Raw genomic sequence first — 24,091 nt, 5'->3', positions numbered from 1 at the left:
CTTGGCTGAATGAGAACATTCATAGGCATAAATTATTGCATATTGTTCTAATGTGTGGCACCTGGAGACAATAATGTTGACAGTCTAAAAGTAACATGTCTTCCTTCCCTCTATATATTTTGCAGTTTTATGTAAATCCCAAATCAAATCGCAATTTAGGGGAGAAAATTCTCATTTATGTTTTTCTCTCAAAATTCCTTGTAGAGAAAGCAAGCTTGCAACTTTTAAGCTTGCAAGCCTACTTCATGAACTGTGACAGACGCTCCTTGCAATCAGAAAAGGCAATGTTTTCTGTTAAAATAAAGCCAATATTGACATTTTGCTGGGGTCCCCTCTATTAAGTATTGAAATATCCCCTCTATTAAGTATTGAAATACATTTTGGTACAGTCACAAAAAATGTATATCGGGAAAAGCCTACTCACACTCTATCATCATCATTAGGTAAAGCTGATAAAATAAAATAAAAATATACTACAAATGAGGGGACTCATAAAAAATGATGAAAAATTGACATACAATTACGCAGTGCTACAATAAATAACTTCAAACTAAATTAATAACTGTTTCTTAAATAAACTGTCCATAAAATAAGTAAAAATTAAAACAGTTGCAGTTTGTTTTTTTGCGCTTAACATACTTATCTTTGACTTTAGCTCCAGAGTTCTTCGCTTTGTTTGAGATTGTCATTACTGCCACAAGTTGTGGAAATGTGTATTGCCACTGTGGCCCATACAGACCACAGCTGGGAAAGCGATAATTCCCCCCCCCCCCACTCCGTGTTGGTTGAGGTAAGCGGGGTTGGGGGGGGGGTATTTGTTCTGTTGTGTTTATGTTGTGTTACGGTGCGGATGTTCTCCCAAAATGTCAATCAATCAATCAATCAATGTTTATTTATATAGCCCTAAATCACAAGTGTCTCAAAGGGCTGCACAAGCCACAACGACATCCTCGGTACAAAGCCCACATAAGGACAAGGAAAAACTCACCCCAGTGGGACGTCGAATGCAATGGATGTCGAGTGGGTCTAACATAATATTGTAAGAGTACAGTCCATAGTGGATCCAGCATAACAATAAGAGTCCAGTCCACAGTGGGGTCAGCAGGAAACCATCCCGAGCGGAGACGGGTCAGCAGCGCAGAGATGTTCCCAACCGATACACAGGTGAGCGGTCCACTCCGGGTCCCGACAGCCAGCACCCCATCCATGAGTGTCTCCCCCTCCACAAGGGATAGGGGAGCAGAGGAGAAAAGAAAAGAAACGGCAGATCAACTGGTCTAAAAAAAGGGGGCTATTCAGAGGCTAGAGTATACAAATGAGTTTTAAGATGGGACTTAAATGTTTCTACTGAGGTAGCATCTCTAATTGTTACCTCAAAGGGAACATTTGACTGCATTTTCCTGTCATGATGGAAGACTCCGCCTCCGCCTCTTCTCCCACGCCGTCTCCATCGGTAGCCCCTATCCCTATGCCCCTCCCCTCCGCCTCCACCCTGACACGTTGTCCCGAGCTGGACTTGTCGGTGGCGGCCAGCCCCTTGTCCAAGCCCCCCAAGCCCCGCCCCCACAGGCAAACGCGACGGAAAAGAAACCCCAAGGTGACTTTTGATGAGCCTGTGGTCGTCAAGGTGATACCGGAGCCACAGTTCCCGATGAAAGGTGTACAGCAACACCCGACCACCCGTCAGAGGAACTGGAGAGGTGGTCTACCCGCGGGTGCCGCACACCAGGGGGCGGAGCTAGTGGCCACGGCGTCCTACCAGCATCCCGGGGGTCTGGAGGAGGCGGTACTCAACACCACCTTGGCCGTCAAGGCAGAGCTGCTGGCGCTGCAGGAGGCGGAGTTTGACGCCCAGAAAGCGCTTAAGGAGACGTTACAAAAGTTGGAGCGGACGAAGAACCAGATAGACACCAGAGCGACACAAGGAACCAACATCTCTCGCTCTCAGACCCTTTTCACCTCCCTGGTCAGCATCGACGTGCCGGAGACTGAGGGACGGCGTGGCGCAGTGGAAGAGTGGCCGTGCGCGACCCGAGGGTCCCTGGTTCAATCCCCACCTAGTACCAACCTCGTCATGTCCGTTGTGTCCTGAGCAAGACACTTCACCCTTGCTCCTGATGGGTGCTGGTTAGCGCCTTGCATGGCAGCTCCCTCCATCAGTGTGTGAATGTGTGTGTGAATGGGTAAATGTGGAAGTAGTGTCAGAGCGCTTTGAGTACCTTGAAGGTAGAAAAGCGCTATACAAGTACAACCCATTTATCATTTATTTATTTACCGGGAGTAATAGTACTGGAGCCCGAATAGAAAACGCTCTATAGCCCGCAGACTTTTTTTTGGGCTCTGGGAATCACTAATAAGCCGGAGTTCTTTGAACGCAGATTTCTTGCCGGGACATATGGTACAATACAATCAGCAAGAAATGTGTTTGTCATTCTTGTTTGGTGTGGGTTCACAGTGTGGCGCATATTAGTTAAGAGTGTTAAAGTTGTTTATACGGCCACCCTCAGTGTGACCTGTATGGCTGTTGACTAAGTATGCCTTGCAGTCACTTACGTGTGTAAGCAGAGGCCGCATACAACATGTTACTGGGCCGGCACGCAGATAGTATGGTGAAAAAGCGGACGCGACGACAGGTTGTAGAGGACGCTAAAGGCAGTGCCATCATGGCACGCCCTCAATACTGTTGTCCGGGTGAAACTCGGAGAATGTTTGCCCTGGGAGATTTCCGGGAGAGGCACTGAAATCCAGAAGTCTCCCGGAAAAATCGGGAGGGTCGGCAGGTATGCAGCTGAGCCACATCAGAGTGATCAAAGATCCGCATGCGGCTCCGGAGCCGCGGGTTGCCGACCCGTGCACTATACCATAGCATTTTGATGTTGGTGATTAAGGTGATACTTGGAGAGCCAAGTGTTTTCTGAGGGGGTCAATTAAACAAAACTATAATAAAAGCAGAACAACTCACCAAAGCGTTCTTAATCACAATATTTGTGCTACATCCTGCTTCACTGCAATGAACTAAATTATTTCAATATACACAGTAGATGAAATACAGATATAATTAAAGCTGCAAGCAGCGTTGTTCGGGCCCGCGTATTTGGCAGGTGCTAGTCCTAAGTGTCCCAATACTTTTGTCTACTTTTAGTCTGAAGTGTCCCAAGACTTTTGTCTAGTGTACCTACCTTGTCTGCATTGTGTGGGCACGTTGGTGCTTCCTGCTTTTAAGCAGCCATCTTAAAAAAACAGCATTGCAGCAGCATCAGCGCAGCGGGTCTTTGAAGGGTCATAAAATCAAAACCGGAGCAGCTAATTAAAAAGCGCTTCTGTTGTTGTAATCACAAGGGTTCAATGTCTCTCCTGTGTTAGTTTGAAGGCGAAACGACAAACGCGCTCAGAGGAGTTTGTTTTTGAAGGAAGGTGACTGGTTTTTACAAAAAAATTGATTTGAAGGGGGAATAGCAAACTTCCTGTTGATTTTTGCTGTGGGTAGTCAATTTATGAAATGTAGGTCTAAGTGAGACCTACGGAGAGGTTTTTGTTTCATGTCTCTTTGACCTTCCCAGTGGGAGTTACAGGCAGTTTTGTAATTTTTTTCTTCCGAGGAGCAGTTTTTTATCAGTTTTATTCAGAAATTGCTGTAGAGGGCAATTTTTAAATTTGGGGTTAGGTTTCTTTATTAGATCGCAATTTTTGATGTGTGCGTTGAGTTCGGTGAGTTTTGAAGCGTGTTAAGGGGGTCAAAATACAGCTCAAAGAAGCAAAACTGACTGTTTTTAGTACTTTTTTGTCTTGAAGGGGGAATTGCCAACTTCCTGTTGATTTTAGCCCGAGGATGTACAATTATGAGAACTAGGTCTAAGTCAGACCTACATAGAAGATTTTGTTTCATGTTTTTCCGACCTTCCTAGTGGGAGTTACAGGCAGTCTAGTTTTTTTTTTTCCTAGGGGGCGCTAGAGCGCAATTTTTATTTTTGGGGTTTGGTTTTTTTATCAAAAGGCAATTTTCGCAGGTCCTGATGTGTGGGTCAAATTTGGTGAGTTTTGAAGCATGCTAAGTGGGTCAAATTAGTGTTCAAAGAGGCGGCGGTAGAATAAAAGAAAGAATAAAGAATAAATAAAACGTTACAATAACAATAGGTCCTTATGTCCCATTGCATAAGGACTCCCTGTGGGAGTCCTTTTGCAATGGGCCATTGCGGGCCCTAATAATAAAACGTTACAATAACAATAGGTCCTTATGTCCCATTGCATAAGGACTCCCTGTGGGAGTCCTTTTGCAATGGGCCATTGCGGGCCCTAATAAATACAAATGCCCTCAGCAACACTTTTTTATCTCTGCGGTTGATCTGGGCCTTATTATGCAAAACCAACTGTTCTTACCTATTGGTACGTGCTGTTGCATTTTTGGGGTCTGCATAAGTCCCGATAACTCAAACAATATGTATCAAATATTCTTGCCTTCTTTCATAATTCTACCAAACGAGCCGTTTGGAATTTACAAAACCTGTGACATTTTTTTGCCCCGGATAATCCATATATGGCATAAATTTAAGGGATTTGGCCACGGTTGTCTGATGTCAATAGGCTCCTTTTTTTGCTGTCCTCTTGTTGTGGGGCAGACTGGCTCGTACATGCGCGTGCATCCGCAGCTGTTGCCATTGCTAATACAAAGTAGCGTGTAGTTTAAGCTTATACAGTATCTGTCAGCAGACTCACTGTGGAAGCGCTAAAACTACACATTGATGACAGGGAGAAGACGCTGTCGAAGTGGAGGCACGTAAATAAGATTAAACAAAACGGTGCATCCTGAAAGCAACTTGAGAACGGTCTGTAAAACATAATCTATGCAACATTTTGACCAAAGAACCACCATTACATGATATGTAGATCACAAGAAAGTGTTTTAAATGTAGGAAAAAAATCATAATGTGACCCTTTTAACACCTGTCATTGTCTCTCAGGTGTTTCAACCTTCTTAAAATATTGTTCCACGCGAGTGAGCAAGAAAAAGCTCTTCCTCGCTTACTAAATCTCATAACAGCATGAAATCAATGAACAATGAACATAAATGCCTCTTTGTTCTTGATTACAGTCACAGCCGCGATACTCAAGAAATAGGAAACAAATGCGCCTTTATCATTGTCAGAGATTTTTTCTGCTGTTCATTTTCACTTCCATGTCTTACTGCTGCGTGGAAGACACGATGAAGTCCTTAAAGTGAACACAAATGTGATATTACTGTAATCTTCTTTGCTTTAGCTCAGTAGGGGGGGGTTGTTTGGTGGTAGCGGGGGTGAGTACTGGAAAGGGTTCTGGGTATTTGTTCTGTTGTGTTTATGTTGTGTTACGGTGCGGATGTTCTCCCGAAATGTGTTTGTCACTCTTGTTTGGTCTGGGTTCACAGTGTGGCGCATATTAGTAAGAGTGTTAAAGTTGTTTATACGGCCACCCTCAGTGTGACCTGTATGGCTGTTGATCAAGTATGCCTTGCAGTCACTCATGTGTGTCTGCAGAAGCCTCATACGACATGTAACTGGGCTGGCACGCTGTTTGTACTGATTGTAGAGGGCATTAAAGGCAGTGCCACCACGGCATGCCCTTATTATTGTTGTTTGGGTGAAAACCAGCATACAATCGGGAGAATAATTGCCCTGAAGTTCGAAAGTCTCCCGGAAAAATCGGGAGGGTTGGCAAGTATGACGCTGTCAAGCGCCATTCATATAAAACTCGCGGGCCGCGTTAACATTACATTTTCATATTAAGGTGCGGGCCGCGTGTCTGAGACCCTTGGTTTATACATAGCACAAATAAAAAACAACAACTTTGTATGCTGTGTTATTGCATTTTAAATTTCAAAAGAGTTTTGTGGCTCCCATTGTTTACTTTAATTTGTGAAACGGGTCAAAATGGCTCTTTGAGTGGTAAAGCTTGCCGACCCCTGGTATAGTGGGTCTAAATATTCATTAAAAACAAGGCAGAGGTTTTATTTAAAGGGGAACATTATCACCAGACCTATGTAAGCGTCAATATATACCTTGATGTTGCAGAAAAAAGACCATATATTTTTTTTAACCGATTTCCGAACTCTAAATGGGTGAATTTTGGCGAATTAAACGCCTTTCTAATGTTCGTTCTCGGGTTGTGACGTCACATCGGGAAGCAATCCGCCATTTTCTCAAACACCGAGTCAATTATTTTCCGTTTTTTCGACTGTTTTCCGTACCTTGGAGACATCATGCCTCGTCGGTGTGTTGTCGGAGGGTGTAACAACACGAACAGGGACGGATTCAAGTTGCACCAGTGGCCCAAAGATGCGAAAGTGGCAAGAAATTGGACGTTTGTTCCGCACACTTTACCGACGAAAGCTATGCTACGACAGAGATGGCAAGAATGTGTGGATATCCTGCGACACTCAAAGCAGATGCATTTCCAACGATAAAGTCGAAGAAATCTGCCGCCAGACCCCCATTGAATCTGCCGGAGTGTGTGAGCAATTCAGGGACAAAGGGACTCGGTAGCACGGCAAGCAATGGCGGCAGTTTGTTCCCGCAGACGAGCGAGCTAAACGCTTTATCGACCCTAGCTTCCCTGGCCTGCTGACATCAACTCCAAAACTGGACAGATCAGCTTTCAGGAAAAGAGCGCGGATGAGGGTATGTCTACAGAATATATTCATTGATGAAAATTGGGCTGTCTGCACTCTCAAAGTGTATGTTGTTGCCAAATGTATTTCATATGCTGTAAACCTAGTTCATAGTTGTTAGTTTCCTTTAATGCCAAACAAACACATACCAATCGTTGGTTAGAAGGCGATCGCCAAATCCGTCCTCGCTTTCTCCCGTGTCGCTGGCTGTCGTGTCATTTTCGTCGGTTTCGCTTGCATACGGTTCAAACCGATATGGCTCAATAGCTTCAGTTTCTTCTTCAATTTCGTTTTCGCTACCTGCCTCCACACTACAACCATCCGTTTCAATACATGCGTAATCTGTTGAATCGCTTAAGCCGCTGAAATCCGAGTCTGAATCCGAGCTAATGTCGCTATAGCTTGCTGTTCTTTCTGCCATGTTTGTTTGTGTTGGCTTCACTATGTGACGTCACAGGAAAATGGACGGGTGGTTAAAATCAGGCACTTTGAAGCTTTTTTTAGGGATATTGCGTGATGGGTAAAATTTTGAAAAAAACTTCGAAAAATTTAATAAGTCACTGGGAACTGATTTTTAATGGTTTTAACCATTCTGAAATTGTGATAATGTTCCCCTTTTAACAAGTTATATTTATTATTTTGGCCACGGTAAAATGACACACAGTTTGAACAGTAACACTGTTTGAATACAGGAAAATAAACCAGTTTGATACAAGATATACAGGTAAAAGCCAGTAAATTAGAATATTTTGAAAAACTTGATTTTTTTCAGTAATTGCATTCAAAAGGTGTAACTTGTACATTATATTTATTCATTGCACACAGACTGATGCATTCAAATGTTTATTTCATTTAATTTTGATGATTTGAAGTGGCAACAAATGAAAATCCAAAATTCCGTGTGTCACAAAATTAGAATATTACTTAAGGCTAATACAAAAAAGGGATTTTTAGAAATGTTGGCCAACTGAAAAGTATGAAAATGAAAAATATGAGCATGTACAATACTCAATACTTGGTTGGAGCTCCTTTTGCCTCAATTACTGCGTTAATGCGGCGTGGCATGGAGTCGATGAGTTTCTGGCACTGCTCAGGTGTTATGAGAGCCCAGGTTGCTCTGATAGTGGCCTTCAACTCTTCTGCGTTTTTGGGTCTGGCATTCTGCATCTTCCTTTTCACAATACCCCACAGATTTTCTATGGGGCTAAGGTCAGGGGAGTTGGCGGGCCAATTTAGAACAGAAATACCATGGTCCGTAAACCAGGCACGGGTAGATTTTGCGCTGTGTGCAGGCGCCAAGTCCTGTTGGAACTTGAAATCTCCATCTCCATAGAGCAGGTCAGCAGCAGGAAGCATGAAGTGCTCTAAAACTTGCTGGTAGACGGCTGCGTTGACCCTGGATCTCAGGAAACAGAGTGGACCGACACCAGCAGATGACATGGCACCCCAAACCATCACTGATGGTGGAAACTTTACACTAGACTTCAGGCAACGTGGATCTTTTGCCTCTCCTGTCTTCCTCCAGACTCTGGGACCTCGATTCCCAAAGGAAATACAAAATTTGCATGGTTGGGTGATGGGTTGGGGTGCCATGTCATCTGCTGGTGTCGGTCCACTCTGTTTCCTGAGATCCTGGGTCAACGCAGCCGTCTACCAGCAAGTTTTAGAGCACTTCATGCTTCCTGCTGCTGACCTGCTCTATGGAGATGGAGATTTCAAGTTCCAACAGGACTTGGCGCCTGCACACAGCGCAAAATCTACCCGTGCCTGGTTTACGGACAATGGTATTTCTGTTCTAAATTGGCCCGCCAACTCCCCTGACCTTAGCCCCATAGAAAATCTGTGGGGTATTGTGAAAAGGAAGATGCAGAATGCCAGACCCAAAAACGCAGAAGAGTTGAAGGCCACTATCAGAGCAACCTGGGCTCTCATAACACCTGAGCAGTGCCAGAAACTCATCGACTCCATGCCACGCCGCATTAACGCAGTAATTGAGGCAAAAGGAGCTCCAACCAAGTATTGAGTATTGTACATGCTCATATTTTTTATTTTCATACTTTTCAGTTGGCCAACATTTCTAAAAATCCCTTTTTTGTATTAGCCTTAAGTAATATTCTAATTTTGTGACACACGGAATTTTGGATTTTCATTTGTTGCCACTTCAAATCATCAAAATTAAATGAAATAAACATTTGAATGCATCAGTCTGTGTGCAATGAATACATATAATGTACAAGTTACACCTTTTGAATGCAATTACTGAAATATATCAAGTTTTTCAAAATATTCTAATTTACTGGCTTTTACCTGTATAAGTAGGTTGTCCTCGGTCCATCTTAACATCAGTTTGGGGATGCTTGGCCTGGAAAAGGTTGAAGACCCCTGTTGTAAAGAAAGAGAAAATTGCTGCGTTTCCATTCTTGAGCACTAGTTCAAAAATGTTGGCAAAGTACTTTTGCGACTTGTAGGTGTTTCGGGTCATGAGCCGTAATTCTCCAAAAATCTCATCCCGCGAGACTCCATTTGGAAGAAGACATTGCAGCCACCGTTGATGCCAATAGAAGACGACGGCAGCGGGTGATTGTTTAGAGCAGAGGTGTCAAAGTCGTTTTCACTGAGGACCGCACAGTTATGTTTGGCCCCAGAGGGCCGATTCTAAAAGTGAATACTTTTATTACACAATTTTCAATGCATATTATAAGTAGATTTTTTTTAAACTAAAATGTGAAAAAAATATGGTAAGTTGTAATAATTTCACCTCAAAATGTAGTGTATATTTTTGTAAATGGAAAAACAGTACTGCTGTTTTTATGGTAAAAAAAAAAGGCAGCTCAAGTTGCCAGAATTTTACTGTAAAATTTACATTTGGTTTTTTACTGTAAATAAAAAAACAAAATTTTACAGTAAAATTTTGGCACCTCAGCTGCCTTTTTTTAATATATTTTTTTTTACCGCAAATCAACAACTGTAGATTTTTCGGTGCATTACTGTAAATGCCAAAACGGCAGCACAGTTTATTACAGTAAAAAAATAGTACAGCTTTTTTTCATTTAGAGAAAAATGCTGTAAAAACCACAGTAAATTTCACAATTTGACCATGAAATCTATTGCTACTTTTACATTGCACAATTTGATGGATAACTTGCTTTTGAAATCATTATTATTACTATTTATTTCTATTTAAAGAATGGTTTGAATGTTTGATAATATATTTTTGCATAATTAGACAATTTTTAAGTTAACATAATTTGCAATTACATGGAGTACATATGTTTTTTAATAAAGAATACATTTATTAAGAAATGTTACAGTACTTTATTAATACATATTTGCAGGCTTTCTAGGGCCAAATGAAATGGCAGGCCACATCTGGCCTTTAGTTTGACACCTGTGGTTTAGAGGCAACGCCCCCTTGACATTGTTGGGGCGTGTGTGTCTCATCGAGTCGGCCCGATCCGAAGCGAGACCAAAATGACCCATCTGCCCTAGTTGCTGTTCAGTGTTTAAGCGACCTAAATGCGAAAAAAAAGTGTTTCCATCATGCCGTTGCGAAACACGTCAATATCGAAATGTCTCAAAAACCATCTCATGAGAGCGCAAAAATGTCTTAGTGATATTTCAGAGGTTTTTCCACAAATAGGTGTCTCCATTACCAGTTCCTTATTGCGATGTTTAGGTTTTGCTTATTTCTAAGGGTGATGCAAGCACAGCTCCAGATGATCATGTTGTGTTCCTGTTAGTGTTGTCCCGATACCAATATTTTGGTACAAGTACCAAAATTATTTTATTTTTCCTGTCCAGCTTCTCAGGCAAATCATATAGTTGATGTAGATGCCCATGTCGGCTGTTCAGATTTACTTTACAAAAGAGAAGTGTAGGATACTTCTCTTGTTGCCTTATTTGTATTTGACTTTATTAAATGTATTTATATTATCATTTGGTGCAGGAGGGGATAGAAAGAGGAAAAAAAAGAAGACAGAGGAGGAAATTGTGGGGACAAGAGGGGGATTAGACAGAGAGACAAAAACAACAACAACAACAAAAACAACAACAACAATAGAGCAACATCAGCAAATACGACATGTACAAATATGATGGTAAAAGTAATAGCAAATAAGCAGTTAGCGAAAAAAAAACAATACAGAAATGACAATGAGCATTATTACACTACAGAAGGAGCAATACAAATACCAATAGAAATAGCGCTATTGATAATCAATCAATCAATCAATCTTTATTTATATAGCCCTAAATCACAAGTGTCTCAAAGGGCTGCACAAGCCACAACGACATCCTCGGTACAAAGCCCACATACGGGCAAGGAAAAACTCACCCCAGTGGGACGTCGATGTGAATGACTATGAGAAACCTTGGAGAGGACCGCATATGTGGGTAACCCCCCCCCCCTCTAGGGGAGACCGAAAGCAATGGATGTCGAGTGGGTCTGACATAATATTGTGAGAGTCCAGTCGATAGTGGATCCAACATAATAGTAAGAGTCCAGTCCATAGTGGGGCCAGCAGGACACCATCCCGAGCGGAGACGGGTCAGCAGTGCAGAGATGTTCCCAGCCGATGCACAGGCGAGCGGTCCACCCCGGGTCCCGACTCTGGACAGCCAGCACTTCATCCATGGCCACCGGACCTGTGCCCCCCCCCCCCCTCAAGGAAAAGGGGAGCAGAGGAGAAAAGAAAAGAAACGGCAGATCAACTGGTCTAACAGGGGGGCTATTTAAAGGCTAGAGTATACAAATGAGTTTTAAGATGGGACTTAAATGCTTCTACTGAGGTAGCATCTCTAATTGTTACCGGGAGGGCATTCCATAGTACTGGAGCCCGAATAGAAAACGCTCTATAGCCCGCAGACTTTTTTTGGGCTCTGGGAATCACTAATAAGCCGGAGTTCTTTGAACGCAGATTTCTTGCCGGGACATATGGTACAATGCAATCGACAAGATAGGACGGAGCTAGACCGTGTAGTATTTTATACGTAAGTAGTAAAACCTTAAAGTCACATCTTAAGTGCACAGGAAGCCAGTGCAGGTGAGCCAGTATAGGCGTAATATGATCAAACTTTCTTGTTCTTGTCAAAAGTCTAGCAGCCGCATTTTGTACCAATTGTAGTCTTTTAATGCTAGACATAGGGAGACCCGAAAATAATACGTTACAGTAGTCGAGACGAGACGTAACGAACGCATGAATAATGATCTCAGCGTCGCTAGTGGATAAAATAGAACGAATTTTAGCGATATTACGGAGATGAAAGAAGGCCGTTTTAGTAACACTCTTAATGTGTGACTCAAAGGAGAGAGTTGGGTCGAAGATAATACCCAGATTCTTTACTGATTCGCCTTGTGTAATTGTTTGGTTGTCAAATGTTAAGGTGGTATTATTAAATAAATGTCGGTGTTTAGCAGGACCGATAATCAGCATTTCCGTTTTCTTGGCGTTGATGAACAATACCAATACCTTACCTTTATTATCAACAATACAGTTGTTTAAATGCAACAATACATATACGTAATGATAACTTTAGATAAAGAAACAATGCAGAAAAATTGAGGGGGAGAAAGAGAAGCAACCTACATTAACCTTGTAGATTGTTATAGTTAGTAGTTAACGCTGCGAAAAACCCTGAAGACACATAAGACCAAGATAGGCTGCCTGAGGAACCCTGTGGTGCAACGCACAGGGCCAGTACATTGTACGGCCCTGATGAGACGGAGGAGGACCCACAGTGCCTGGAACCTCCAAGCACCACCGACTGTCGGAGGGGGGACGCGTGGCGTGGAGCGCTACCTGGACACAAGTCGAGGGACTGATCACCCTCGGCTGGGTCGCCCGGGAGAGGGTGTTTGATTAAGACCCGAAACACCCTATGACCCCGGGAGAATCACTGATGATGTGTCCAGGTTGCACCGTGAGGTGTATTATGAAACCGATAGTAACAATAGGTTAAGCGTTGTCCGTGTGCCATGTGTTATACCCAGTTTACCCTAGGGCAACAACGTGAATATATGTTTGATGAAATGTGATTATGTGCATGAATACCAAAATTATTTTGATACTTTTCTAAATCAAGGGGACCACAAAAAATTGCATTATTGGCTTTATTTTAACCAAAAATTTTAGGGTACTTTAAACATGTTTCTTTTTGCAAGTTTGTCCTTAAATAAAATAGTGAACATACAAGGCAACCTTTCTTTTATTAGTAAGTAAACAAACAAAGGCTCCTAATTTAGCTGCTGACATATGCAGTAACATATTGTGTCATTTTCCATTCTATTATTTTGTCAAAATTATTAAGGACAAGTGGTAGAAAATGAATTATTAATCTACTTGTTCATTTACTGTTAATATCTGCTTACTTTCTCTTTTAACATGTTATATCTACACTTCTGTTAAAATGTAATAGTAACTTATTTTTCTGTTTGATTAGTTTTACCACAAATTTGGGTATCAATCCGATACCTAGTAGTTACAGGATCATACATTGGTCATATTCAAAGTCCTCATGTGTCCAGGGACATATTTCCTGAGTTTATAAACAAAATATACATTTAAAAGAAACGAAAGAAGATTTTGTGATGCTAAAAACATATATCGATGTAATTATAGTAGTATCAACTAGATACACTCCTGTACTTGGTATCATTACAGTGGATGTTAGGTGTAGATCCACCAATGGCGTTTGTTTATATTTTAGCATCTCGAAAGAGTTGGTTCTGTAGTGTTTATGTTGTGTTGCGCTGCAAATATTCTCCCAAAATGTGTTTTGTTTAGTGTGGTTTCACTATATGACACATATTTATGACAGTGTTGGCGTTGTTCATACGGCCACCCTTAGTGTGACATGTATGGCTGTTGGCTAACTATGCTAACTTCATTTGCTTGTGTGCAATGTGTTTGAAGTCAAGATGGTCGTTTTAATGGTTCATGATTGGGCATAATGAAGTCTTTGTTAACTATAGACTATTTTTAACACGTCTATTGTCATGATTTCCGGTGTGTAGTGAAGCATGTATGGCCATCACCCATCCTACAGGGATGATATTTGAAATAAATGTAGTTGATATGTCTCCATGGAGACAAAGATTAGTGATTTTGCTGACTGCGGACAGACATTAGCCACTAGCTAGCCACGTCTTAAAGCACCTCTTCCTGAGGGCGTTTCAGTGTTATAACTTCACCTTTATCTTTAGTTATTAAAGGGGAACATCATCACAATTTCAGAAGGGTTGAAACCATTAAAAATCAGTTCCCAGTGGCTTATTTTATTTTTCGAAGTTTTTTTCAAAATTTTACCCATCACGCAATATCCCAAAAAAAAGCTTCAAAGTGCCTGATTTTAACCATCGTTATATACACCCGTCCATTTTCCTGTGACGTCACATAGTGAAGCCAACTCAAACAAACATGGCGCATAGAACAGCAAGGTATAGCGACATTAGCTCGGATTCAGACTCGGATTTCAGCGGCTTAAGCGATTCAACAGATTACGCATGTATTGAAACGGATGGTTGTAGTGTGGAGGCAGGTAGCGAAAACGAAATTGAAGGAGAAACTGAAGCTATTGAGCCATATCGGTTTGAACCGTATGCAAGCGAAACCGACGAAAACGACACGACAGCCAGCGACACGGGAGAAAGTGAGGACGAATTCGGCGATCGCCTTCTAACCAACGATTGGTATGTGTTTGTTTGGCATTAAAGGAAACTAACAACTATGAACTAGGTTTACAGCATATAAAATACATTTGACAACAACATGCACTTTGAGAGTGCAGACAGCCCAATTTTCATCAATTAATACATTCTGTAGACATACCCTCATGTCAGCAGGCCAGGGAAGCTAGGGTCGATATTCTTCTCTTGATCATCTTCGGGACGGTGTGAGCCAAGACATCCAGGGGGGTTTAGCTCGCTCGTCTGCGGGAACAAACTGCCGCCATTGCTTGCCGTGCTACCGAGTCCCTTTGTCCCTGAATTGCTCACACACTCCGGCAGATTCAATGGGGGTCTGGTGGCAGATTTCTTTGACTTTATCGTTGGAAATGCATCTGCTTTGAGTGTCGCAGGATATCCACACATTCTTGCCATGTCTGTCGTAGCATAGCTTTCGTCGGTAAAGTGTGCGGAACAAACGTCCAATTTCTTGCCACTTTCGCATCTTTGGGCCACTGGTGCAACTTGAATCCGTCCCTGTTCGTGTTGTTACACCCTCCGACAACACACCGACGAGGCATGATGTCTCCAAGGTACGGAAAACAGTCGAAAAAAACGGAAAATAACAGAGCTGATTTGACTCGGTGTTTGAGAAAATGGCGGATTGCTTCACGTTGTGACGTCATCGCTCCGAGAGCGAATATTAGAAAGGCGTTTAATTCGCCAAAATTCACTCATTTAGAGTTCGGAAATCGGTTCAAAAAATATATGGTATTTTTTCTGCAACATCAAGGTACCGTATTTTCCGCACTATAAGGCGCACCGGATTATTAGCCGCACCTTCAATGAATGGCATATTTCATAACTTTGTCCACCAATAAGCCGCCCCGGACTATAAGCCGCGCCTACGCTGCACTAAAGGGAATGTCAAAAAAACAGTCAGATAGGTCAGTCAAACTTTAATAATATATTAAAAACCAGCGTTCTAACAACTCTGTTCACTCCCAAAATGTACGCAAATGTGCAATCACAAACATAGTAAAATTCAAAATAGTGCAGAGCAATAGCAACATAATGTTGCTCGAACGTTAATGTCACAACACACAAAATAAACATAGCGCTCACTTTCTGAAGTTATTCTTCATTCGTAAATCCTTCGTCTTCGGTGTCCGAAGTGAAAAGTTGGGCAAATTTACGATCCACTGGCAGATGTTGGCGTCGTCTGGCGCTGCCTCCTCGTCTTAGTGAAGGTGTGTTCGCCTTCTGTCATCCATTGTTCCCACGCAGTTAGCAGTCTAGCTTCGAATGCCCTGTTGACACCAATATCTAGCGGCTGGAGGTCTTTTGTCAATCCACCCGGAATGACGGCGAGTATTGAATTAAGCGCGTAAGCGTGTCTCTCAATGTGCTGTTATGAGCTAGCAAATATAACTACACTACCCAGCATGCAACGATAGTTACGAGCATGCGCGGTAGCCCTGAGAAGCGTTGTATGCTGGCAGTTAGAATGTGGTTATGAGCACGCTGTGAGTAAACGTTGAGAACTCAGTTAACACGCCTCGTCTGCATTATTTATAATTAGACAGACAACACACTTAATAGGAGCCATTTTGGGGTCTTTACATAAACACACAAATGGAAATGAAACGTCACATATCCCAGCATGCACCGCGCGCTTCTTCTACGGGGAAAAAAGATGGCGGCTGTTTACCGTAGTTGCGAGACCTAAACTTTATGAAAATGAATCTTAATATTTATCCATATATAAAGCGCACCGGGTTATAAGGCGCACTGTCAGCTTTTGAGAAAATTTGTGGTTTTTAGGTGCGCCTTATAGTGCGGAAAATACGGTGTATATCGACGCTTACATAGGTCTGGTGATAATGTTCCCCTTTAAGCCAAAGTCAGTTCTACCTTTTTCTGTCTACACACTGTCTGTCTGCTTGTAAGTACTCCGTGATTGTGCATTGGCGAACATGCTCGTCTGCATGACGCGACGTGGGGGATCGGTACTTTTTAGCGGCGGTATAGTACCGAATATGATTCATTAGTATTTCGGTACTACCGGTATACCGTACAACCCTAGTTCCTGTCATGTTCAGCTTAATCACGGGGACTCTCACTCGGCCATGCAGGATTTTTTTTTTTTTATCCGTCGCCATCATTGTCCCGGCATTTGAGCTTTGGCCCGTTTGATCGTACCTTTGCTTTTATTCTGCTGCCATTTTTTTTCTTCCGGTCTGGTTACTGCCGTTTACGTCAGAGCCCTGAACCCGGCGACGAATCGGTCTCGCCTTTTGGCGTGCCTCCGCTGCTGTCAGTTGGTGAGAGTTCCGCACACGAGTCGCGCATTGTCACTGTACCGCCTTTGCTCTCCCCGAGGAGGTGTCTGACATTGCATTCCTCTCACCTCTGATGAATCCAATTTCCCGCCACGCTTTCTGTTCTTAACACCTTGGTTTGCGTCGCACCCATCCGTACAACACCCCCCCGCCCCCCGTCATCCTCAGCCTCCAAGTAAATCTCTCCTTCTGCGCCGTCGTTGGCCTTTTCTCCGCAGTTGAGCCGTCCCTCCCTCGAGCCTCCTTCATCTCCGTTCACTCGTCTTCTTCGCCCGTCTCGATGGCTGCGCAGGTCCAGCGAGGTGTAATTGGGTCGGGCTGCCGCTTTAATCTTTAGTCCGGCTGAAAATGTAAAGCGAAGCCGGGAGGATTGCGGAGGCTTTACTTTTTCTCCCCCTGCGTCATTTTGCATATTCCCCACAAATTGTGGCATCGATACGTCCGCAGCACGTGCATGAGTCACATGACATTGCGCAGGAGCGTCGCCTCCCACGGCGCTGCCCTGTGTCCGCAGCCGGTGAGTGGCATTACTGCTCTCCAGGTGGCGCGTCGACTAGATAATGTGCCCTGAGCTAATTGATTAGGGCTTGTAATTAGTGTTTAGCTGTCCCTGATTAATCACAGTCTGCTACTTTCACAGTTCTCTTCTCTGTGGGCCCCCGTGCTGTTTGATCACGTGTGCCGCTCTCTGGTCAGAATCCACTTGGTTCCGCTCCTTCCATGAATCAGTGGCGGCTGCCGGTCTTTCAAGTACATTTTCAACTCCTGTCAGTACTCTCTAAACATGAACACAGTCTCCAATAACAGACAGAAGATGTAAAGATGCTAAATTTGACAAAAATCATCAAATTCTCCGTATATCAACTGAGAACAACGAACTTAATCAATCAATCAATCAATCAAAGTTTATTTATATAGCCTAAATCCCAAGTGTCTCAAAGGGCTGCACAAGCCACAATGACATCCTCGGATCAGATCCCACATCAGGGCAAAAAAAAAACTGAACCCAATGGTATACAATGAGAAACCTTGGAGTGGACCGCAGATGTGGGGACACCCCCCTGGGTGACCAGTGCAATAGATGTTGAGTGGATCTAGAATGAATAGTTCAAGATCAAAATTGATATTAAAAAGGAATTTAGCCTCCGAAAGATCATCCTATCTTCATGCGGAAGCCCGGCGTCCGGGCCATCTGAGACCTCGCGCTCTTTCCGTACACTTCCAGAGACGCTGAGCGTCCGATGGGCGGGACAAAGATGAGCAGTTGTCCAATCGCTGTCTCGTTTTGGCTGCAGTGGAATGACCCATTCTATGCTCCCCTATTGAAGTCAATGGACGCTCAGCTTCCACACTGTTTAATGCACTACCACAATCGATGAGAAGAGAGTCACTAAAGTAGCTGATCCTGAACAAAATTTGGACGCATTGTAGGTGGCGTATGAATCTTTGCCCACCTAACGATTCAGTCCGATTCCTGATGATTTGGTTTGAAATCGATTCTCAATTGTCGATTCAAACCGATCGCCGCAATGTAGGTTTGAAAAGGCCCCTTCTGGTCGCATGGAGATGGTCTAAAAAGGCCTTTTTAAAAAATGGATTCTTATCAAAAAAATGGTGTTAATTTTTTAAATCGATTTTTGAATTAGAATGAAAAGGAATTGCAATTTGAAAGTTAATCTTATTTTTTTTGTACACCCATACATTTAAGCGCATGTTAAGTCAATGAAATGTAAAGGGAAAAGTAAATTTTTGAGCACCTATCCATTCATCCATCCATTTTCTTCCGCTTATCCAAGGTCGGGTCGCGGGGGAAGCATCCTAATCAGAGAAGCCCAGACTTCCCTCTCCCTAGCCACTTCGTCCAGCTCCTCCCCGGGGGATCCCGAGGGATTCCCAGGCCAGCCGGGAGAGACAGTCTTCCCAACGTGTCCTGGGTCTTCCCCATGGCCTCCTACCGGTCGGGCGTGCCCTAAACACCTCCTTAGGGAGGCGTTCGGGTGGCATCCTGACCAGATGCCCAAACCACCTCATCTGGCTCCTCTCGATGTGGAGGAGCAGCGGCTTTACTTTGAGCTCCCCCCGGATGACAGAGCTTCTCACCCTATCTCTAAGGGAGAGCCCCGCCACCTGGCGGAGGAAACTCCTTTCGGCCGCTTGTACCTGTGATCTTGTCCTTTCGGTCATGACCCAAAGCTCATGACCATAGGTGAGGATGGGAACGTAGATCGACCGGTAAATTGAGAGCTTTGCCTTCTGGCTCAGCTCCTTCTTCACCACAACAGATCGATACAGCGTCCGCATTACTGAAGACGCCGCACCGATCCGCTTGTTGATCTCACGATCCACTCTTCTCTCACTCTTGAACAAGACCCCAAAATACTTGAACTCCTCCACTTGGGGCAGGATCTTCTCCCCAAACCGGGGAGATGGCACTCCACACTTTTCCGGGCGAGAACCATGGACTCGGACTTGGAGGTGCTGATTCTTCTGCGAACCGATCCAGTGAGAGCTGAAGATCCTGGCCAGATGAATCCATCAGGACCACATCATCTGCAAAAAGCAGAGACCTAATCCTGCAGCCACCAAACCGGATCCCCTCAATGCCTTGACTGCACCTAGAAATTCTATCCATAAAAAATATGAACAGAATCAGTGACAAAGGGCAGCCTTGGCGGAGTCCAACCCTCACTGGAAACGTGTCCGACTTATTGCCGACTTACTTGAGCACCTGTATTTGATTTTGATTTTAGGGGAAGCTGATCTATCCTTAAAATCTTAGAGCAATCACCACTGCCGTTAATCATGTATTTAACTCATACACGTAGGGCTCTAACGATATTTAAATGATTAGAAAAAAGCTTCACTTTATGTTCTTTTGCTTGAATGAAATCATTTTATTAGTGTAACTAATGCAAATGTATAAAAATCCGGACTGTATAGCTTGGTTGGATCTTTAAATAAGCCTCAATAGAGCACACACGCGAGCGGTGGTGCGTGAGTTTTGGGAAACCGTGGCAATTTTGAGGGTCATTTGCCATAATATTCTTAACAGTGACAGAGCAGGAAGAGGCTCCAAATTGTTGGAGCCTATCCCAGCTGCACTCGGGCGGAAGGCGGGGTACACCCTGGACAAGTCGCCACCTCATCACAGGGCCAACACAGATAGACAGACAACATTCTCACTCACATTCACACACTAGGGCCAATTTAGTGTTGCCAATCATCCATCCATTTTCTACCGCTTTTCCTTTTTCGGGGTCGCAGGGGGTGCTGGAGCCTATCTCAGCTGCACTCGGGCGGAAGGCGGGGTACACCCTGGACAAGTCGCCACCTCATCACAGGGCCAACACAGATAGACAACATTCTCACTCACATTCACACACTAGGGCCAATTTGGTGTTGCCAATCATCCATCCATTTTCTACCGCTTTTCCTTTTTCGGGGTCGCGGGGGGTGCTGGAGCCTATCAATCAATCAATCAATCTTTATTTATATAGCCCTAAATCACAAGTGTCTCAAAGGGCTGCACAAGCCACAACGACATCCTCGGTACAAAGCCCACATACGGGCAAGGAAAAACTCACCCCAGTGGGACGTCGATGTGAATGACTATGAGAAACCTTGGAGAGGACCGCATATGTGGGTAACCCCCCCCCTCTAGGGGAGACCGAAAGCAATGGATGTCGAGTGGGTCTGACATAATATTGTGAGAGTCCAGTCCATAGTGGATCCAACATAATAGTAAGAGTCCAGTCCATAGTGGGGCCAGCAGGACACCATCCCGAGCGGAGACGGGTCAGCAGCGCAGAGATGTTCCCAGCCGATGCACAGGCGAGCGGTCCACCCCGGGTCCCGACTCTGGACAGCCAGCACTTCATCCATGGCCACCGGACCTGTGCCCCCCCCCACCCCCCTCAAGGAAAAGGGGAGCAGAGGAGAAAAGAAAAGAAACGGCAGATCAACTGGTCTAACAGGGGGGCTATTTAAAGGCTAGAGTATACAAATGAGTTTTAAGATGGGACTTAAATGCTTCTACTGAGGTAGCATCTCTAATTGTTACCGGGAGGGCATTCCATAGTACTGGAGCCCCAATATAAAACGCTCTATAGCCCGCAGACTTTTTTTGGGCACTGGGAATCACTAATAAGCCGGAGTTCTTTGAACGCAGATTTCTTGCCGGGACATATGGTACAATGCAATCGACAAGATAGGACGGAGCTAGACTGTGTAGTATTTTATACGTAAGTAGTAAAACCTTAAAGTCACATCTTAAGTGCACAGGAAGCCAGTGCAGGTGAGCCAGTATAGGCGTAATATGATCAAACTTTCTTGTTCTTGTCAAAAGTCTAGCAGCCGCATTTTGTACCAACTGTAATTTTTTAATGCTAGACATAGGGAGACCCGAAAATAATACGTTACAGTAGTCGAGACGAGACGTAACGAACGCATGAATAATGATCTCAGCGTCGCTAGTGGATAAAATAGAACGAATTTTAGCGATATTACGGAGATGAAAGAAGGCCGTTTTAGTAACACTCTTAATGTGTGATTCAAAGGAGAGAGTTGGGTGGAAGATAATACCCAGATTCTTTACTGATTCGCCTTGTGTAATTGTTTGGTTGTCAAATGTTAAGGTGGTATTATTAAATAAATGTCGGTGTTTAGCAGGACCGATAATCAGCATTTCCGTTTTCTTGGCGTTGAGTTGCAAGAAGTTAGCGGACATCCATTGTTTAATTTCATTAAGACACGCCTCCAGCTGACTACAATCCGGCGTGTTGGTCAGCTTTAGGGGCATGTAGAGTTGGCTGTCATCAGCATAACAATGAAAGCTAACACCGTATTTGCGTATGATGTCGCCTAGCGGCAGCATGTAAATACTAAAGAGTGCAGGGCCAAGAACCGAACCCTGAGGAACTCCGCACGTTACCTTAACATAGTCCGAGGTCACATTATTATGGGAGACGCATTGCATCCTGTCAGTAAGATAAGAGTTAAACCACGACAAAGCTAAGTCTGACATACCAATACGTGTTTTGATACGCTCTAATAAAATATTATGATCGACGGTATCGAAAGCAGCGCTAAGATCAAGAAGCAACAACATAGATGACGCATCAGAATCCATCGTTAGCAGTAGATCATTAGTCATTTTTGCGAGGGCTGTCTCCGTAGAGTGATTTGCCCTGAAACCGGATTGAAAAGGTTCACAGAGATTGTTAGACACTAAGTGTTCATTTAGCTGCTGTGCGACAATTTTTTCGAGGATTTTCGAAATAAAGGGAAGGTGGGACACCGGTCGGTAGTTTACCATGAGGTCAGGATCAAGGTTAGGTCTTTTGAGCCTATCTCAGCTGCATTCGGGCAGAAGGCGGGGTACACCCTGGACAAGTCGTCACCTCATCGCAGGGCCAACACAGATAGACAGACAACATTCACACTCACATTCACACACTAGGGCCAATTTAGTGTTGCCAATCAACCTATCCCCAGGTGCATGTTTTTGGAGGTGGGAGGAAGCCGGTGTACCCGGAGGGAACCCACGCAGTCACGGGGAGAACATGCAAACTCCACACAAAGATCCTGAGCCTGGCGATCTAACCCAGGACCTTCGTATTGTGAGGCACACGCACTAACCCCTGTACCACCTCATCGAGTTTTAATTGTGATGAAGCCGGTCTTTTCTGGGAAAAGATGCTGGAGCAGAATTAAATCACAGCAGAGGAAAAGACACTATCTTGTCTCTCTTTTTTAACTCAGTCTTCCAAAGCACCAACACACAGACACCTACTGCTCCCCTTTTCCCCCAGCTTTGTCCGCTCCTCTGCTCAGTTCTCTGCCATTGTTAAAGAGGAACATTATCACAATTCCAGAATGGTTAAAACCATTAAAAATCAGTTCCCAGTGGCTTATTATATTTTTCGAAGTTTTTTTCAAAATTTTACCCATCACGCAATATCCCTAAAAAAAAGCTTCAAAGTGCCTGATTTTAACCATCGTTATATACACAGTCCATTTTCCTGTGACGTCACATAGTGATGCCAACACAAACAAACATGGCGGAAAGAACAGCAAGCTATAGCGACATTAGCTCGGATTCAGACTCGGATTTCAGCGGCTTAAGCGATTCAACAGATTACGAATGTATTGAAACGGATGGTTGTAGTGTGGAGGCAGGTAGCGAAAACGAAATTGAAGAAGAAACTGAAGCTATTGAGCCATATCGGTTTGAACCGTATGCAAGCGAAACCGACGAAAACGACACGACAGCCAGCGACACGGGAGAAAGCGAGGACGAATTCGGCGATCGCCTTCTAACCAACGATTGGTATGTGTTTGTTTGGCATTAAAGGAAACTAACAACTATGAACTAGGTTTACAGCATATGAAATACATTTGGCAACAACATGCACTTTGAGAGTGCCCAATTTTCATCAATTAATATATTCTGTAGACATACCCTCATGTCAGCAGGCCAGGGAAGCTAGGGTCGATATTCTTCTCTTGATCATCTTCGGGACGGTGTGAGCCAAGACATCCAGGGGGGTTTAGCTCGCTCGTCTGCGGGAACAAACTGCCGCCATTGCTTGCCGTGCTACCGAGGCCCTTTGTCCCTGAATTGCTCACACACTCCGGCAGATTCAATGGGGGTCTGGCGGCAGATTTCTTTGACTTTATCGTTGGAAATGCATCTGCTTTGAGTGTCGCAGGATATCCACACATTCTTGCCATCTCTGTCGTAGCATAGCTTTCGTCGGTAAAGCGTGCGGAACAAACGTCCAATTTCTTGCCACTTTCGCATCTTTGGGCCACTGGTGCAACTTGAATCTGTCCCTGTTTGTGTTGTTACACCCTCCGACAACACACCGACGAGGCATGATGTCTCCAAGGTAGGGAAAACAGTCGAAAAAACGGAAAATAACAGAGCTGGTTTGACTCGGTGTTTGAGAAAATGGCGGATTGCTTCACGTTGTGACGTCATCGCTCCGAGAGCGAATATTAGAAAGGCGTTTAACTCGCCAAAATTCACCCATTTAGAGTTCGGAAATCGGTTAAAAAAATATATGGTCTTTTTTTCTGCAACATCAAGGTATATATTGACGCTTACATAGGTCTGGTGATAATGTTCCCCTTTAATGTGTGCGCATTTTACTTTCTAAAATGTTTATTATTGTAGCAATGTGGTTTATGAAGCTAAGGATTGTTGTGACTTTTTTTTTGTGAGAGGCCACCATTGTGACTTCTGTGTGTGTGTGGGCGTGTTGGCAGAGCATGCAGCAGATTGTTGTTGTTTTAACTTTTGTTTTACACAGAAAGTTGCTTCACCACCTTCTTATATTGTGTTTAAACACTTTATATTGTGTTTAAAATGTACACACCTTCACTAAAATATGAACTTTTGTCAATTCTGCAACCCATTGGGGGACGGCGTGGCGAAGTTGGGAG

At 43.8% G+C, this 24,091-nt stretch overlaps 1 protein-coding gene across 1 annotated transcript; it reads left to right on the top strand.

Annotated features, from left to right (window-relative positions):
* The first annotated feature begins 1,367 nt into the window (after nt 1–1,367).
* On the top strand, nt 1,368–5,026 carry LOC133620556 (protein phosphatase 1 regulatory subunit 35-like). The gene is made up of 2 exons (XM_072915945.1): nt 1,368–2,060; nt 4,959–5,026. The coding sequence occupies exons 1-2, from the start codon at nt 1,406–1,408 to the stop codon at nt 5,024–5,026; spliced, it is 723 nt and encodes a 240-aa protein (XP_072772046.1). The 5' UTR covers nt 1,368–1,405.
* Nucleotides 5,027–24,091: the final 19,065 nt, after the last annotated feature.

This window comes from Nerophis lumbriciformis, linkage group LG24, assembly GCF_033978685.3.
Source record: "Nerophis lumbriciformis linkage group LG24, RoL_Nlum_v2.1, whole genome shotgun sequence".
Lineage (NCBI taxonomy): Eukaryota > Metazoa > Chordata > Actinopteri > Syngnathiformes > Syngnathidae > Nerophis > Nerophis lumbriciformis.
This window is presented reverse-complemented; position numbering and strand designations above follow the sequence as displayed.